Source organism: Macrotis lagotis, chromosome 5, assembly GCF_037893015.1.
Source record: "Macrotis lagotis isolate mMagLag1 chromosome 5, bilby.v1.9.chrom.fasta, whole genome shotgun sequence".
Lineage (NCBI taxonomy): Eukaryota > Metazoa > Chordata > Mammalia > Peramelemorphia > Peramelidae > Macrotis > Macrotis lagotis.
Window position 1 is genome coordinate 121,375,727 of NC_133662.1, and position 18,705 is coordinate 121,394,431.

General features: G+C 40.3%; 1 protein-coding gene across 5 annotated transcripts; it reads left to right on the forward strand.

The window, feature by feature from the left end:
• Positions 1-6,810: 6,810 nt before the first annotated feature.
• Positions 6,811-14,967, forward strand: VGLL2 (vestigial like family member 2). Of its 5 annotated transcripts, XM_074187439.1 has the most exons (5): positions 6,811-7,153; positions 10,048-10,354; positions 13,067-13,612; positions 14,681-14,749; positions 14,832-14,917. In XM_074187439.1, the coding sequence occupies exons 1-4, from the start codon at positions 7,037-7,039 to the stop codon at positions 14,722-14,724; spliced, it is 1,014 nt and encodes a 337-aa protein (XP_074043540.1). In that variant the 5' UTR covers positions 6,811-7,036; the 3' UTR covers positions 14,725-14,749; positions 14,832-14,917. The 5 variants fall into 5 exon arrangements, with proteins under 5 accessions (XP_074043540.1, XP_074043541.1, XP_074043539.1 ...); XM_074187440.1 differs by lacking the exon at positions 14,681-14,749 and having other exon boundaries at positions 14,832-14,967; XM_074187438.1 differs by having other exon boundaries at positions 14,681-14,884.
• The last annotated feature ends 3,738 nt before the right edge of the window (positions 14,968-18,705 follow it).

The window sequence follows — 18,705 nt, forward strand, 5'->3', positions numbered from 1 at the left end:
CTTCTTTTAAAATATAACTTTGTCTCCAATCCAGTTCAAACCAAAAAGCATTTAAGAGTTTCCCATATGCAAAGTGGTGTTCAGGTTTCAAAATAGAAAAAGCAATCTCTACTATCAAGGAATTTGCCTTCTTAAAAACTTAATGTGAAGGCTGAGGTTGTCTCTGATCTGAAGGATTATCATGTGAAAGAAAAATTATACTTGTTCTATTTGATCTCAGAGAAAAGAACCTTGAGTCAAAATAGAAAAGAAACATATTTAGAAAAAACTTCTTTACAAGTAGAGCTAACTCTTCATAGCCCAGAAGATAAGTGCTAATTGGAGTCAGGAAGATAAGAGTTGAAATCTTATCTCAGAAATGTACCAGCTGTATGACCCTGGGCAAATCACCTAACCACAGTTTCCTCATCTGTAAAATGAGGATGATAGCACCTACTACCTCCCTAATTTATTGTATGGACAAAAACAAACCAAATAACATGTAAAGTGCTTTGAAAAGTTTAAAGTACTATGAACTGCTAGCCATTGTTGTTATTACTATCCAAAAAAGTAATAGAATGTCTTTAAAAAACAGCCAGTACTGAATTACTGGAAGTTGTCAGGTAGTGACTGGATGACCACTTTATGGGTAATATCAAAGTGAGAATGCTTTTAGGTGTATGAATTGGTAAAAATTGTTGCTGAGTCTCCTTTCTACTTTTAAATGTGTGATTCCTGGTTGAATTCCTTTATCTCCTCTCCTGCATGTCTTCAGACATTTCCATATGCCCACTTTCCCCCAGATCTAATCACATGGTGAAGTGGCCCTCATTCTCTCCAGGGACCTACACCCTTGATGCTATTTCATCCGGCCAGTTCAAGGAAATTCCTCCATAGATCACCCTCATGTTCTTCATCTTCAGTCTCTCCATCTCTAATGTTTCCTTATACTTTGCCTTCCAAGATAGTCAGATTTTCCTCTACAAAGACAAACAAACAAAAAAAAAAAACCTTTATCTTGACTCAACTATAGGTCTTTTCCTTTCCTTCTCCTTACTACCAATTTTTTTTACAAAGTTGCCTATACCAGGTTCCTTCATGTCCAAAACACCTGATCTTTTTCCTCAGTTCTATGAAGTTTAATTTTTGTCTTCCCCTTCACATTTTTCTACTTCCCAGATCATTTAAAACATCTTTTGTCTTCAACCCTTCTAAGATTTTTCTAAGTTCTTATATGCTTTGACCTTTTTTGCAAAATCTGGTGATTATCTACTCCTTCACAATTTAGTACTAAGCCTTTCTACTCATTTTGCACTATACTCCTTCCAGTATTTACACTTCTATTCAATATGTAAGTATTTATTAGGCACCTACTATTGACCTAAGTTGAGTATGAAAGATGGAAACAAAAACAAAACAGTACTGGCCCTTAAAGAGCTAATATTTTGATGATTTAAAATACCATGTATAAATATAAACATTGCATATGCATACACATATGTATAGATGTATATGTAAATGGAGAGAAGAGATAAGTGAGAGACAGAGATAGAGAGTTTCCATTAGGGAGGACATTCAGTTGGAAGAAAAATTGTGAATACCTGTTGGATGGCTCTTGAACTGAGTTTTGAAGTAAATTACATAGAGGAGAAAGAAGTAGTTTTTAGGCATGAGGATCAGCTTATGCTGAAATAGAAGATGTTGAGTGTAAGGGACAACAAGTTAGTCTGAATGGAATATAAAAATCACAAAAGAAATCAAAATACAATGATCTTCAAAAGAGCTATAAGATTATAAATTTTTGTTTTGAGTGAATTGGTCAAATTTTTAAAAGTTTTAAGTGTCAAAGAGAGGATTTTTTAAAAAAATTATTCTAAAGGCAATAGGGAACCACTGTTGCTTTTTCATCAAAGGAGTGATATGATCAGAATTATTCTTTAGGAATATCATTTCAGCAGTTTTATAGAGAATGTTTTAAAATAGGAAGATGATCAAGTCAGGGAGATTAATCCATAAGTTATTACACTAGTCTAGGCAGACAGTGATGTTGGGTTTTGTGGTATGAGTGAAGATAAAAAACATATGTGAGAGATGTCAAAAACAATGATCAAGACATGACAACTGGTTTGCTATGAATGATGAAAGAAGTAAAAAATGACTATAAGGTTCCAAATGTGAATGAATAAAAGAATGATGGTATTCTTCAACAACAACAAAAAAGTGATTAAAGAGAGAGGAAAATATGCAGTGAAAGATGAGTTCTGTTCTGGACACCGAGATTCTTAAGGAATATTCATTTGGAAATGTCCACTAGGCAGTGTGGTAGGATCAAAACTCAAGTGATTAAGGCTGACTATATCAATCCAGGAGCCTAAATCATCTTAAAGATAATAGTGAAACATATAAGAACAAATAAGATTACCAAGAAAGCAAGCAGAGACAATTGAGCTCAGGACAGAGTTAGGTTTAAATTTATTTGTGGAGGGTGGAGGAAGGGACATGACTGATGAGACTAAAGGAACAGTCAAACAGGAGGAAAACCAAAAGAATACAACTTCTAATAATGGAAATTATCCTGATGGTTTTACTTAAAGTAAATATAAGATGCTTAACTAGGAAAGATTTGAAATTCAATGTAGTTCTACCTTTAATTGAGTATTTCTTTACCTCTGGCAATTTTTTTGCCTAGTGACAATAATAATAAAAATTTTACAAGACTGTTCTGTGGTAATCTGAAACTTCTCTGGTGTTCAGAAAGGATACCATTATCAAAAGTCTTTCTAATCCTTTAAGTAGAATCAAAATCTAGCTATTTTATTCATATCCTCTAGTTTATATTTTTATTTCACCAATTGTGGGAAGATGGAACATTATTACAGGTGACCTTTCTTTCTGATCTATTTCTTTAGGAATAGTTCCTGTTTTTCCCTTCCTAAAATTCTATATAGGAAGGATGTGATGTGCCTAATCTCATTTTCCTGTGTTTCTAGCATCTACTCTAAAGTCATGACTCAGGGTCTGGTCTAGCAAGGAATCACTTTTCTTCTCCTGAATAAAGGAGATTAAGAAATGCAAACAGTAGCCTTAGGGAAGGAGAGTCACATTTTTTTGGTTCAGTTTTCTCAATCAAAAATGAAGGGAAAAGGATGCCCCCTTTAAGCCTCTTAGTAACTATGTAAGTATTTTACTGGTCTGTTGTAGATTCAGAAAGGCTTTAAATGGTATTTGGAAAGATGCTTCTGTTCTCATCACTGGGAAGATTAAAGTTCTTTCCGACCAATACTTCCATGCAACTCCTGGAAATAAAAGAACTGGTGTTTCATCACTATATTTGAGCTTGAAACTTAACTCAAAATAGCCCCAGAGAACCAGGGGCCCCTTACCTCCCTCTGTGGTTTCACAGGATCTTGATCCTGAGGCTCATTGAACTGCTACTGTTGGAATAGGAGTCTGAGGTTTGACTGTTCACATTGACTCCCTCCTCTGGAAAGAAGGAAATACAAAGGAGAGAAAACGTATGTATTGGGGAATGGAAGGGATAGCTATGGGATCGGTAGTGAGAGAAAGTCATCTGTTTATTTAGGCACTGCTAGACTAAAAAACTAAGTGTCTAAATAAACAGATGACATTGTGAGGGAGGAACACCCTGGAAGAAGCCAAAGACAGGTGGAGAGGCTATGAAGAAGAACCCAGAGCTAAATTTGCTTCTAGATATAGAATTAAGATTTGAGAGGACTAAAAAAAAAAAAAAAAATCAACAAAATAAAAATTAAAAAAAACCACTCCAGAGACCTCTGAACTTCAGTAAGGGTACTTTCAATAGTAGCTCCCATTTATGTTATGCATTAAACATTTCCCATGAACCTTTCATGTACTATATTTATTGACTCAGAATAAAGGTAGGAATTATTATCCCAATTTTTAAACATGAGGAAAACTAAGGTTCAAAAATGTTTAATGACTTTCTGGGATCACACAACTAGTAAAATGTCTGATGTTGGATCCGAATCCAATGAACCCAATGTTCCATCCTCAAAGCCTCTTGTTGGGGAAGATTTGACATAGGTCGGGCTGACAAGCAAGAACACAAGGGGGAAAAGCCCTCAAAAATTGGATCACATCTAAGAGAAAAGAAAAAGGGAGGGGGGAGGGAATGATTAATCAGTTACCTGAAAGATAGTTGAGTAAGGGCATCCTTCTGGTCCGCTCTGAAATTAGACAAGTTGAGGCTTTCCCAAGGTAGCCCAAGTACTACCTCGTTCTCTAACATGGCCCACAGGCGATGCAACGAATTTCCTTTCTAGTGCAGGGGACCAGACAGAGTGCAAGGATATTGCAACTGCCTTTAGGGAAGGAAGTTCTTCCGAAGTGTCAACCTATGAGGTTTGTCCCTAAGCAAATTAGTTCTGTGATTTCAATGGTAACTACCTTCTTATTGTTCTTGTTCTCCCTTGTTCTTGTAGAGATATCAGATATCAGAAAGTAATGTCAAGATTTGCAAGTGAATTGACTATAAAAGAAGCAGGGCTATACAAAATCACCAGCCTCACTCTCTGCTCTGGAATTCTCTGGGTTCAGTGGCAAGATAAATGTTTAGCTTGCATTAGAAATCCTTTTGACTCAGAAATTTGTTGGAAAAGTAGAGCAATTTCCCTCTGTCTGAAATGGAGTCAATTCAATAAATCAATCAACATTTATTATGCGCCTATTATGTGCCAGACACTAGGGATACAAAAAGAAGGAAGAAAAAAGAAGAGGAGGAGAAGGAGGAGGAGACAGTCCAAACCCTAAAGTTTATAATCTAATACAATTATGGGACCATTTATTATAAATGGGCAGGACAAGTGTTACTACTGAAAATTTACTCCCCAGCAGCAGCAATGTTTTTTTTTTCCTCCCTGGAACAGAAATATAGATAAACAAAACAACTTCTCCTCCTCCTACCCATGGAAAGATTCCTATTTTCTAGGGTAGCCAAGGGAGAAATAGTTCTACCCAGATTAATTTCCATCTGACTTGGGCTTTGGGTACCAAAGAGAAAAAAAGAGTCCAAAGCAGCCATCTCTTTCCATTCTTTTGAGTAGAAAGTTTGTGCATTGTTTTTTTTTTTTTTTCCTTGTTCATTCTTGTTTTCTTGAGAGACCATGGGGTCTGGTAGCTATTGAATGCTTAATAAATAAATGCCTGCTGACTGATGGATCGCTTTGCTTTTTAAAGTTTCTCCCAATACCCATTAAAGAAACTACCTCCGCTCCAAGATTGTTTCTAAATTTCAGGGGAAACAAATAAAGCAATTATCATGTTAATTACAGACATTATAAAATTACAACCCTTTGACTTGAAATATCCATTAAAAGTATATTTATTTTGTGGTTAACTTATTTGAGCAATTGCCTCAGTGCTGTACCTCTCTTGGTTTATGATCTCAAACTGTGGGGAGTCAGGGGAGCTGTTTCTATTTTGTCTGTTGGAGTTAAGCTCGGGCACCTGCTCAAAAAAAAAAGAAAAAGCCTTGCCCACCTGGTATTTGATTCCCTACTCATCAATCTCTACTATTGTCATTCTCCTGCTTTGCCCCAGTTTTAGATAAGTAACCCATAGTCCGAATATGAATGAGATTTTTTCCTGAAATTGGTAGAAATAAAAGGAAGCTCTGCTTGCAATGACTTGGAAATTGAGGCACCCTTTGAAGGGGAGGACAAGGTGATATGGGAGAAAAGAGTTTCATGTCAAAATCTAGAACTTTGGGTATATCAGAAAGAGATATGTTTTCTTAAAAGGCCTTTGTTGCTTTGTAAGTGCTTTCACAGTTGGCATGAAATATCATCGGTATCTTTTTTTTTTTGCTTAAGATACAGAGATAGAAGAAATTGCAGCTGTCCTATCTCCCCCACACTCCCACTCTTAAGAGAGTGCAACTCGAAAAACTTTTTTCACCCTATACCCAATACCATCACACACTTTCTACTTCCTAGGAGTCATTTTTTGAGTTAAACGTGTCAACGTCTTTTAAACGATAAAAACAAAAGAAAATTCCTCCCAAATAGAGAACCTTGTAAAATCCTTAGGAGGCGGCTAATGCACATCTTGAAAAAAATGTATATATGAACTTGGATAAACAATTCTCCTAGAAAGCTGCTCAACAGCACAAATAGGGAGAAAAAGGAAGTTAGTCATTTGTAGCTCGGGATGAGAGATTGGAAGAAAGAAAAAGAAGTCAAGAGGAAATGAGTAGGGAGAATATTTTTTAAATGGAACAAGATTTGCGATCCACTGAAACTGAGGCAGTCAGAGGCTTGCTTTCGCCGTCACCGGAATGATCCGAGACTATTATTTGAAAGACCCAGGACTCTTCCAGACTCTCCCTTGGCCAAGAACCTTTCTCCGGGACTAGTTTCCAGAAGGTCCGGGGCTGGTCGAGGTCTCCCTGTGCACATCTTAGAAGCTAACTAGGAAGACCACCCCCCTCCCTCCCCACTGCCAACATGAAGAGGGAGATCCTGACTTTCTTTTTCCGAGTGACTTGCTTGAAATCCTCGCCCCTTTTTTTTTCACTCCCACCCCTTTGCCTTCGAGCTGGGAACTCCCTTCTGGGCTCTGGGGACCCCGAACCCCAATTGCTTCTCTGCAGCAGGTGCCCCCAGAACCGATGGACCCCCACCCGGCGGCCCCCAAGTGGCGGAGTCAGTGCTGCAGCCACTGCAGGGCTGCCGGGGAACCCCAGGGAGTAGCGGAGCGAGCTTACGCCCGAGCCAGGCGTTCCTCCCCATTGGCCCCCAGTTCCCCGCCCACCTTCCATAGCCTCCACCTCCCACTTCGGAGCCCCTAGAGTGGCGTCACTGCGCCCTGCTCGGGGTTTAAAATCCCCCTGGCTGAAACCCGGGAGTCGCTCTCCCGGAGCTCAGTGACTGGACTTGTTATTGCAGGTGAGAGAGAGCGAGCCAAAGAAGAGTTAAGAAGGTGCTGCCACCCCCCCGCACCCACCGCCAATGAATAGGGCTCCTAGCGCCAGGCACCGCCCCAGGCAGCATCACTTCGCTTGTCTGGACAGGAGTTGATGATCGAAAAAATTAATTTCCCGCTGAGGTTAGCCATGAGCTGTCTGGATGTTATGTACCAAGTCTATGGTCCTCCGCAGCCTTACTTTGCAGCAGCTTATACTCCTTATCATCAGGTAGGTACGCGTCACCTTGGAAGCGGCGGCGGAAGGGGGGTGGGGTGGGCACCGGTGAAATTGGGAAGCCACTCGAGGCAAGGATGGGGCATGTCTGGAGCTGTCAGAGCGAAGTGGCCCGCACTTGGAGACTCCCCGTTATCTCCCTTGCGCGCGGTTCTCTGCTTCACCAGGATTCCACGTCTGCGTGGACAGCCAGAGGCCACGCGCGACGGGCCAACACAGTCGAAGGCAAGACCCAGAACTTGGGCTGGCGATGAATGGGATTTCTGACCTTCTGACACGGACTCCATTTGTACCCTGGGCTCCGTGGCGCTTCTGAGAATTCCCGAGGAGTCTCGGCACTCCTCGCCCCCGAACGGGGAGCCTGGGTCATCTTTAATCGTGGTCTCCGATGTCTGAGCAATTAGCAAACGCCTTCCAGAAGCAGCGGTTGCCAAGTAGGACAACTCTTCTGCTATCATATTTAGCAAAGCCTTTTTGATTGTTCCTTTGCTTGCTGGAAGGTGTCAGGCGGGCTGCCGGTCTCCCCTTTGGTTTGGGGTTGTTGGGTTCCGCTACGTGATTGCTGGTGCTTGCAAAACTCTGGGTTTGGGAGTCTTTTACACCCCCTGAGATCTAGTCCTCGGTTGCTATTATTGGTTTAAGCTGAAATATGACGTGATTTTTTTTTAAAAAAGGAAAACTTAAATCTCCCGCACACCGTCATTGTTTTATATATTCAAACGAAGGTACTCGTAATTTTGGTTTCCCTTGGGGTAAATTCTGTTTAAGTCAAATTTATGAATTCGAGGATACTCTAGTTTGATTTTTTTTCGTGTTTCGGTTGAATTAAATGACTGCTGGGGTCCCTTCCAATTCTCAGATTTTGTGATTTATTTTTCTACAGCCCTGAGTAGTTATAAATAACTTTGCATAAAATGCAAGTTTTTATTAATTAAAGGAAGCGTATTTTTCCTTTTTTCCTTTTTTTTTTGGTTTGCTTTTGGTTTCCCGCAGGAGAGGAATTGCGACATGCTGTCCTTGCCCGAACCTCATTCACAGAAATCGGGCAATCCTCGCATCTCACGAACTGTTTTTCTTTTTTATTGATTTTGTGGATTCCTTTTCTTTCCTTTTTGTTGGGGAGAAGCCTAAAAGCGACCTTTCTTAGTAAAAGTTTGTGCCTGTTAGAAAGTACACTTTGCCCAAAGCTCTCTTCTCTAGTCCCTGCAACCTAAGCACGGAATGAAGACTCCCCAAACCTTTCGAAGTATAAAGAGGAAGACTTGAATTCCTGGTGAACAACATTTTTTTAGATTAATCCCACTCTTTTCAAATCTATTACTCATTTGCCTGGTCAGAAAGTCTTAATTCAGTATAGAAATGTAATTGGTGAATTGGAAACTTGGGAGTTTTCTTTGTCTTTTATTCCATTCTCATTTTATTTTTACCCTTCCAACTTTGCAATTCTCTTTCAGATAGACCTTGGTTTTAGGAAACACTGGTTTTAATTGAAGGGAAGAAATGCCATTTAGGAAATGGTGATATTGGTAGGAAGCAGTCCTTTTCATTCAATGGAAGAAATGGCATTTAAGAAATGTTGATATTGGTAAATGGGTATTTATTCCTTGAAAATCTTTGAAAAGTACTTCTTTCCAGCCAGTCAGAGATAGAGTATATGGAGGAGAGGTGAGAAGTTTAGAGTTCTCGGTTTTTTACAAAATAATTTCCTTCATTTGGATTGATTGATTTATTCATTGATTCATGAAAGAACCAGAAAAGAGATATTAGCCATACTTGCAATATTATCAAACAATGAATAAAATTCGATTCTTTTTTAAATTCTTAGAGATGCAACAGTTATTACCAATCGACTACAAGCTGATGAGAAAAAATCCACCTTTCTAGTGTACTAAAAAAAAAGTTTCAATGATTATAGGAGAACATACATTAAGATTTTTCTCCTCTTTCTTTGCAGATTTGATGGAGATAGAAAGGTTTTTAGTGTTTGTAAATACTAAAAAAAAAAAATCCCTTCCTCCCCCACCCCCCAATCAAGTTCCAAAACATAGAAAATCCGGACTGTCTTTAATAAGACGATGACAAGCAAACAAAGTAACCACGAACTATTTATTGAAATGATCTACTTCCTCGTGGTTGTGATATTTGTTCTTCATTTCCCACAAATGTGGATTGGTCATTCCTAAATAAAACTAATATACAAGCTTTCTGTTGCCGACTCTATGAACATCCTAAACTTTCTTTGAGTTTCCTAAGTCTTGGGGAGGGTTAGTTTCTCTTTTTTTGTTCCCTCAAGTCCCAAAGTGAATACAGATTTGTCAGGACCCTATTTGGTTTGACTCTTGTCACTTCTCCCGGATCTCCCAAAAAGTCCAGGCATATATTTCTGCATGTATTTCTGCATGACCGGTTCCAAGGAGCGGAGTTTTAGGGATACATCGGTCTGCGATACATTTAGGGATACATTTAGCTAGCTCAGAGTTTGTCTAAAATACTGTTTCTTGCTTTGGCGGGTGGACAAGGAGAAAGGGGCCTTTGGGTCTTTGACAGCAGTAGGAATCCTGCCCTTAACCACTGACGAGCGCCTCTGGGAAGGTGACTTCGCAGTTACCTGTTGGCAATTTGGGAAAAGTGATCCTTGGCAGCATCTCATCCGGGCTGCCCCGCTCCCCATCACTAGGCGCAACAAATGCACGCGCGCGGAGGTTTGCTTGCTTAGTTGCTAAGGGCTCCACTACAGGCGCATTTTGGGGACCCAGCGTTGGGTGGAGAAGGTTGCAGGCTGGATCAAGAGCCCTGTGGCCTCACACTGAACAGTCCTCGAGATTAAGGTTGAATGTCTCTTTTCTTCCATTCATTCCGCTTCCACCTCACCCCATCCCACCTGGCAGAAACTAGCCTTTTACTCGAAAATGCAAGAAGCCCCGGAGAGCAGCAGCAACGCCAGCACCAGCAGCGGGAGCTCCTCTTTTTCCAGCAACACGCCGGCCAGCATCAAAGAGGAGGACTGCAGCCCGGAGAAGGAGCGCCCCCCGGAGGCAGAGTACATCAATTCGCGCTGCGTCTTGTTTACGTATTTCCAAGGAGATATCAGCTCCGTGGTGGACGAGCACTTCAGCAGGGCCTTGAGCCAGCCCAGTAGCTACTCGCCCGGTTGCGCCAGCAGCAAAACTCCAAGAAGCTCTGGGTCCTGGAGGGGTGAGCAAATGAGATTTTTCTCTGACCGAAGGCGGGCGGGATGGGAGAAATTGTTCACTCGCTCGCTTTTCCTTGCAAAAGAGTGGGTTCTACCTTTAAAGGACAGCAAATTCCCAAAAATTGCATCATTATAGCAGGATAGGGATAGAAGGAAGAAGAAAAAGGGAAGAATGAATGGGAGAAAGGAAAGTGTGTGTGTGTGTGTGTGTGTGTGTGTGTGTATTCACGTTGGCTAGGAATCAGAAACATTTATTAAGGAACCTACAGTGTGTCAACCATCATGCTGCTGGTCCCTGAAGTTACAAAGATTAAACAATAAATCTGGTCCATGCATCTGAGAGCGTCTACAAAGAACAGGACTGACCTCGATGGACTTATGCAATGGGAAAAGAGATTACTATTTTAGAAAGTGTAGTTTAACCAGGCACCTCAGAAAGATTCAAATTGTTTGTTTTTTTTTTTTTTGTCAAAAACCTGTTCAATCGATCTCACTTCATAATCATTCTTAAAATTCCAGGTTTTGTCACTAGACATTATTCTCAGCTTGTGGTGACCTCAGATGATGTAGGGATCTAAGATTCCCAAACTTTCCTCACCTCTGTCATAAGTGATTCCTACTAGGGGACTCACTCCCTCCCTCTCCCACCAGATTACCTGATAGGCTAAATGATCGTATTAGGCAAATTAATGTGTAATAAATTAGTCAAGGGGAAAAGTAAGACTGAGAAGTTTGCTTGCTGAGTTAAGAATTTCCCATATGAATAAATTCTGGGATGAATTTAGGAAGAAAATAAAAGATGGAGGGGAAGGACAAACAGCTATGAAAGGATGGAAATTTACATTTTTCTACTGTCCCAGACTTAATTTCCACAAATCCTTCTACCAACATAGGGAGAGTTGATGGGACCTGTGATTTCATTGATGAAGTTTTCCTAATGAAGAAATATCCTCTAACAGAACTCCTTGGCATCTTCACCCAGATGTTATAACAGTAATAGGTCAAGGGTGGATCAGAGATGGAATCTGAAACCAGGTCTTCCCAGTTCTAAGACAAGATCTATATACATTACACCACAGCAGTCTCTGCCCAAATTATATTACTACTAATTAACAGCACCATTCAATTGCTTTGATTCTATGAACCCAAAATTCTTTTAATTTTCCATTGGCCCAAGCATAAAATCAATCAGTGTTTGCCAGACCTTCCAAGGGGAGGTTCAGTGTGCCTTGGAATCCCGCTTCCTGCACTTAATTAATTTCATGACTGCACCAAAGTTTCTCTGCAATTTGGTTTCCTTATGTATAACATTGGTTTGTTAATAAAACCATCACCTCACATTTACTAAGGAGTTTTTGCGAGACTCTAGGGAATTAAATGGTAATGACGAGGGCTTGGAAAATGTGAACATAGCAAACACTTAGGAAGAGAGGAAACTTTGCTTTCCTTTCCCTCCCTGGGGGGAAAAAAACAATCCTGAACACTCTGCTCTTTTTTCAGAGTTGTGTGGCTTTATCCAGAGCCATTATTTGAAAGCCAACTTTTTGAATGGAAGAGAAGCCCCAAAATTTCCCAAACCCTTAGATGGGCTTCTCAGCAGCCTCATAATCACCCTTCAGCTCACTTGCCCACCAAGCTAAGGCAGCTAGGTGGGGAAGTAGGAGAAGTGAAGAGAGAGGTGAAGGAAAGGAAAAGGAAAGAGTATAGCTGCCTAAGAAAGAGATCTTGATTGTGAAGACAGATCCTTAGCTTTATGGAAATTGTTTATAGTGAATTGCTTGGGAGCAGTTACGTACCAGGAACTCAGTGGAAGTGGAGAGTGCAGGCAACCATCGAGAGCCTCTTTCTCCCTCAGGACTAGGACAGCCTTCTGGGAAATTGTTTCTTAAAATTGGGTAAGACTTCGTCAGAGTGTCCACTGCTCAGAGCGCTTCCAGAGAGCACACACAGAACATCAAATCATGCAGACTACTATCCCCCACCTTCTACACACACACACACACACACACACACACACACACACACACACACACACAAACATGAATACACATTAATTGCCTACATTTGTGATTTCTATTATCCAGGGGTTGTTTCCAGGCAAAAATAGAGTCAATTGAAGATTCTATCCTAGCCGTTCTTCAGGGGTGAAATAATACAATTCCCCTTTAGGAAAAGTTTACTAAGACTGTCAGAGGAGTGACATTGCACTACTTGCTCTCCTGGAGAAAAACAATGGAATTTAGGAGTCACCAAATCCACCCTTTTTACAAATAAGGAAACTGAAGAAGCCCCAGAGAAAGAAATTTTCTTCCTACTTTTTTCCTTTTCTGTCCCAGCAGTCCTGCTGTTGCACCTCAGTTCTGGGCATAGGCTAGGAGGAGGATGTTTTAGTGGTGACGGGGCACCAGGGTGGTCCCCAACTCCTTTTTTAGTTCTTGGAGAAATCTCCGGCCTAATGGGGGGGGGGGGGAATCTCCTTTAAAAGTTATCAAGGAGCATAAAAACTTAGAACTGAAAGGGAAATTAAAGATGGGGTCTACTCTAAACCAGATGAGGAACTGAGGCTCCAATAGATAAAGTGACTCGTTCAGTGTCATTTTGATGATGATGATGATGATGATGATGATGGTGATGGTGATGATCGAGAAGATGATCTCATGAGAAGGCTACAGTCTTTTCTTTCTTTGTCTTTCTATCCCGTGTCTTTCCTGTAGATGGTTCCTTCCCAATGAACCAGAGAAGTTTTCCCCCTTCTTTCTGGAACAGCACATACCAGCCGGCAGTCACAGCTTCTTCACTGAGCAGTCCCTTGGCTACAGCCCACAGTGACCTCCCCTTTGCTGCAGCAGACCCTTACTCCCCAGCATCTCTGCACAGCCACCTTCACCAAGGGGCAGCGGAACCCTGGCACCATGCACACCATCATCATCATCACCATCATCACCATCCGCATCCCCACCCTCATCATCCTTACTCCCTGGGTGGGCCAATTGGGGCCCAAGGCACTGCCTTCCCCCGACCTGCCTCCATGCATGAAGTCTATGGCCCCCACTTCGACCCTCGCTACAGTTCACTGCTGATGCCACCAGCTTCGGTCAGGCAGCATCGTCTCACACCAGCTTCTGTGCCCACGCCAGTCAGCCCACCCTGCGAACTAGGCAAAAATGAGTCAGCTGGCTCAGCATGGACCACGCCAGGGGGGGCCTTTCCCAGCCCCGCAGGAGACATGGGACAAAGCTTAAGCCTCAATGTTGACTCAGGTAAAGTACTGGGGGACTCTCCTTTTCCCATCTGTTTCCTTCTTTTCCTGGGAGTAACCTGAATGAGCCCAGGTCAGCCCATTCTCAAGGACCATTATGTAAGGAAATACAAATCTGATTCAAAATAGTTTTTTTTTTTTCCTTACCAGAGAAGCTACTTCAAGTCCAGAGGGGGAATGGGTCCCTATCCTACTCTGATATGATTCTTATTTTAATTGGAGGTTTCCATAAGTTTACAGCTGGAAGAGAACTGACAAGTCATCTAGTCAAATTCCTTTATTTTGCAGATGAGAAAACTGAGGTTAAGGTTAAACGACTTAGCTAACTAAATCTAACAACTAAGTTGATTAACCATAGTAAGCTGCAGAATTGAGATTGAACTCCAGAACTTCTGAGTCTGAGCGTAGTGCTTTTTCCACGTGTGCCTGAGTTATTTGCCTTATTTGCCTTCTCATTTCCCACGACTCGTGCTAACTTGGGGTGGGGTAGGGGTGGGCAGTTGCAGTGGGATCTGTTGCTTTCAACTCCACACAAAAAAATTTTAGAAATAGTATTGCCTAAGATCAAAAGTTGGGGTGTCATGTCACTTGTCATAAGTTGTTTCATCATTTTAATAAAAAGAAAATAAGTGACTGGCATAAGTGACATCTTTGCAATAATAAATAACAAATCATGGGACTATTTTAAATATACCAAAGAACTTTCAAATTAGATATTAGAGTTAATCTTTAGGAGTTTCACTTAAAAAGTGCTTTCAAATAAGCCCTCTTTAAAGAAGTCTGGGCTATTGACATATTTTACCGCTGTAAAATTTTATAAATGTAAAATTAACAAAATAAACACAGCCATTGCTCTCTCCATTTCCTCCCTCCCTTCCTTCCCACAAAGAGGTCTAGATTTGTTATTTCTCTATGCTTTGCTTTTTTACTTTTATTCAACACTTTAGCTCAGTTCTTTGACTTTCACAAGTAAAATAGTGGTATTTGTCTTTCTCTGTCCTTAAATATCTTGTGCCTTTCTTCCCCCCTTTTCTCTCTCTCTCTCTTGTTTTGTTTTCTCTGTTCTCAGGTTTGCAGCCTCAGGACAAAAGCAAGGATCTATACTGGTTTTAGACTGCCCACCACCTTCTCCTTCCTTGTAGGTCTCTGCCTAGTACAATTGGTGACTTTCAGAGCTGAAATCGAGTTGGTTTGTAACAGCTTCTGATCTTGGTTTGCAGCTCGCCGTTATTCCTTCTGTGGTGGATCCCTCCTGAGCTGATCTGATCTGATGACCGAAAAGGTCCTGAGTTTTCCCTTTCCTTTCCCTTCAGACCAGTCCACCAGCCTCAACATCCATGCCCTTCGCTTCAGGGATGAGAACGGGGGAAAGGAAAAGACATAAAACAACTTGATGTTTCAGGGACATACCCTTAAAGACTTTGTTCAAAAGAAATTCCTTCTGCCCCAAGAGCATGTCCAAAGAACCTCAACTTTATTTAACAACTTTTTGACTGACTCACTAGAAATATCTGTAGTCAGATTCGGTAATTGGGTGAACATTTTATGTGCTGAAGAAATCACAGGAGATGGGAAGTAGACTTTTGTGATGTGAACCTATTTTCTGTTGATGTGGATTCTTTTGCGTAGTGTGAAACACTACAAACATCAAAATATCAAAATATCCAGATTTTTAAATGGATTTGTATTTTGCATTGAAGAAGTAAAGGGAAAGTTGTCACTCCCTGCCACACCTTCATTCCTGCCCCAATCTACTTCCCCCTCTCTGCCTCCATCTCTCTACAAAAACAACTACAACAAAAAAAACCACACAGACCCTTTCCTTTGGACTATGAACACTGGGCAAGATGGCTCATCCTGACTATGAATGGCAAGTGGTTTATCTGGGGCCACCTGCTCTGGGCTTACTAAAATGCAGCTGTTGTACAGACAACTGTTCAAACTCCAGAAATACAACAACCGAGGTGGTACTTCGTAGCGATTGGCACAACAATTGTATTGGATATATCTATTTTTTTTTACAAGGAACATTTTATGATGAAACATGAAACTCTTCTCCTCTTCTCTGCCCCTTGTGTCACAAATTTTGCCCCCCTCCCCAGGGGAAAAAAGACATACACATGCACCAAAAAACTCAAATCTTGATAAAATTCATGGTGAACAACTGGGAAGCACCACAAGGAAGGGAAATGTTCAGCGAGTGCACTGTGGACAATTAATCTCAGTTTCTTCTAATTCTTCTTTGTTGTAGCTGTGTTTTTTTCATTGTCACTTTAGATATTTCAGGGGGTGAAATGACAAAAATAGAACTGGGGGTAGTAAGGAGGATGAAACATGCATTAAAGATATCTGTTTATTACATCTTTATTGTGTTGCTTCATAAAAGAAATTCACTTCCTATCATTTCTGGTGGAATAAAAATGCCCAACCTATTTGTGGTAAAGATTTAATTTATAAGAAATTATATTCTGATGATAATAATTTGCATTTGTACTGTGCATTTTAATTAATGATGTTCATTTAGAAGTTTTGTAAATGTTATCTCATTGCCACTTTACAACACCTGAGAAGTGGGTCAGTGTAGTATCCTTTTTCTCATTTTACAAATGAACTGAGTCTCAGAAAGGACTTGTCCTTCATCCAAGAAGAGACAGAACTACAACAAGAATTCAAGTCTTCTGATCAGTCATCCTCAGTTTTTCAGAAGAACCAGAAATATCATCTCTTAGAATATTTTTGAAATCTGTATTTGCTCATTTTATTTTTAACAAACTAAACTGAGCACCAAATTCAAACCACATCTCACAAGAGTGTTACTAAGAAATAGTATTGGTTGGCAATTCCAGGAGGTGGACACTTGGAATTGTGTTAATTGCTCTCATTCAATTAGCTCGACCTTTATTGAAATTTGAGAAGCAAAATAGACAGTCCTTTGGCTAGAACAGGAATTATCACAATGGTCTTATTGCAATAGCTTAGGAAAAGCCATGATAGCAGACTACAAATGTAGTGTTTTTCTATCCTCACTATGTATCAGTCTGAGAACTTGAAAAAATGTGAGTAAGGTTTCTCTGGATACCTATGGTATTTTATCCAAAATATATCTCACATCTATTGTCCGGTTTATTCATTCTTGTTTTTCTACTGACCAATTTGGAAGTTAACTTTGCCATAGGGTAAGTTCAGGAAAAAAATGAGACTGTGTAACAGTGTAGATACCATGTTCCAAAAACTATTGATTTGTGGGTCTAGAAGGGTTTAAATTATCCATTCTGCTTCAAGCAGAAATACCATGAAACTACCTGTATGGTTTCTGTTCACATTATTATTCGAAAACTCTAGAGAAAAATAATTACCCCCTTTTTCTGGAACTAATTAGGATTTCTCTAAAAGTTAGTCTTTCATCAAATTCCATCTCATCTAACTACCAAATCTATATGTCTGATGTTGAGAACTTGAGGATCTCAGTTGGTATAATTCATTGTGATAACGAAGAAGGGAAGACCATAGGATCATAGACTTCATATTTGAGGGGTTCAAGTCCCTTGTTTAAAAAACGAAGCTCGGGACGGCTAGGTGGCGTAGTGGATGAAGCACCGGGCCTGGAGTCAGGAGTACCTGGGTTCAAATCTGGTCTCAAACACTTAATAATTACCTAGCTGTGTGGCCTTGGGCAAGCCACTTAACCCCATTTGTCTTGCAAAAACCTAAAAAATAAAATAAAAAACGAAGCTCTAAGGAGATGAGATGGGTAGTGATTTGCTCAAAGTTTTGCAAAAGTGGGATTTGAATCTAGATCCTCTGAAAGCTAGGTCTTGAAGCTAGAAGGCTAGAACTGGAGTTAGGAAGGCTGATCTTCCAAAGTTTAAATCTGACCTCAGATATTTATTACCTGTGTGACCCTAGGGAAGTCACTTGACCGCTTTGGTCTCAATTCTTACATCTGTAAAAGTGAACTGGAGAAGAAAATGATAAACTATTCTTTGCCAAGAAAACTCCTAATGGGGTCATGAAGAGTTGGACATGACTGAAAAGATTAAACAACAGCAACCTTTGTCTCCACCAACATTCATTGAGTAGTTGTGTTGAGAAGGTGGACAGTATAATTCCCAGTCAAGGTAAAGCTTTCTCCTCTGGGTTTCCCTTCCTGCAGAAAAGAGGATGCTTAACCTGTTCAGTATTCTAAATAGGGATTAGAGTTGAGATAAATAGATTTTTGCATCCAGGGTTCTAATTGTTGAGATTTTTCCTCTGAATTACACATGATGGTATAGTATAAAGGTACTGACCTTGAAGCCAGAAGAATCAGATTCTTAACTGGACTTGCCAGTTAAGTGCTCCAGGATTTGTAAGGTGCTTAAACAACCTGGGACTCGGTCTCTTATCCTATAAAAGGAAAGGATTAATCTGAATGGAATCTAAATTTCCTTCCGTTGCTATTTTTTTCTTAAAGAATGAATCACTTTTTCTCTCTTTGTCTAGAAATGCAGTAGTCTTTTACAACCTGACCCCAACACAAATTGGCATGGAAATTTTAATCTCTATTTCCTGACCTGGGGACCGGTAATAGACAACAATACAGGGTTATATCTCTTTTTTGAGGAGCCTGGTGACACCTCTGTCCCTGGATGTTCAACAGTTTTGTACTGTGCAGATATCTGATCTACTTTAGCCTCTCTATAACTCAAACTCCTGAACTCAAATAATCCAACAGCCTGAACCTCCCCAGTAGCAAGGATTAAAGGCATACTACACAGTAGTATGTACTAACATTTATGTACAAATTGCTTATGAAAATCATGAAACATGCTTTTTTGCACAATCTTAACCATGTTCTGTAGGTACTAGAGCACAGACAAATTCTATCAACCTTACTATTCTATGCTTACATAAAAATATGCGAAAACACCCAGATGATTTGTTGCTTAGAATAAGCATTAAAGAGAATTTTGTCGGGGATTAGAGTAAAAGTTTTGGAGTCCTGACTACCCCTCCTTAACACTGCTCATATTAAGAAAGCATAGAATCAACTACAGCAATAGGAATGAAAATATTCAGTACAATCCTTAGAGAATCTTATAAAGGAAAATGAGA

Excerpts from the sequence above, each read along its gene's own strand:
- VGLL2 (XM_074187439.1), top strand. The coding sequence starts at position 7,037 with ATGATCGAAAAAATTAATTTCCCGCTGAGGTTAGCCATGAGCTGTCTG. Across the intron at positions 7,154-10,047 it reads CTTATACTCCTTATCATCAG|AAACTAGCCTTTTACTCGAA; the intron begins GTAGGTACGCGT and ends CCCACCTGGCAG. Across the intron at positions 13,613-14,680 it reads AAGCCTCAATGTTGACTCAG|GTTTGCAGCCTCAGGACAAA; the intron begins GTAAAGTACTGG and ends CTCTGTTCTCAG.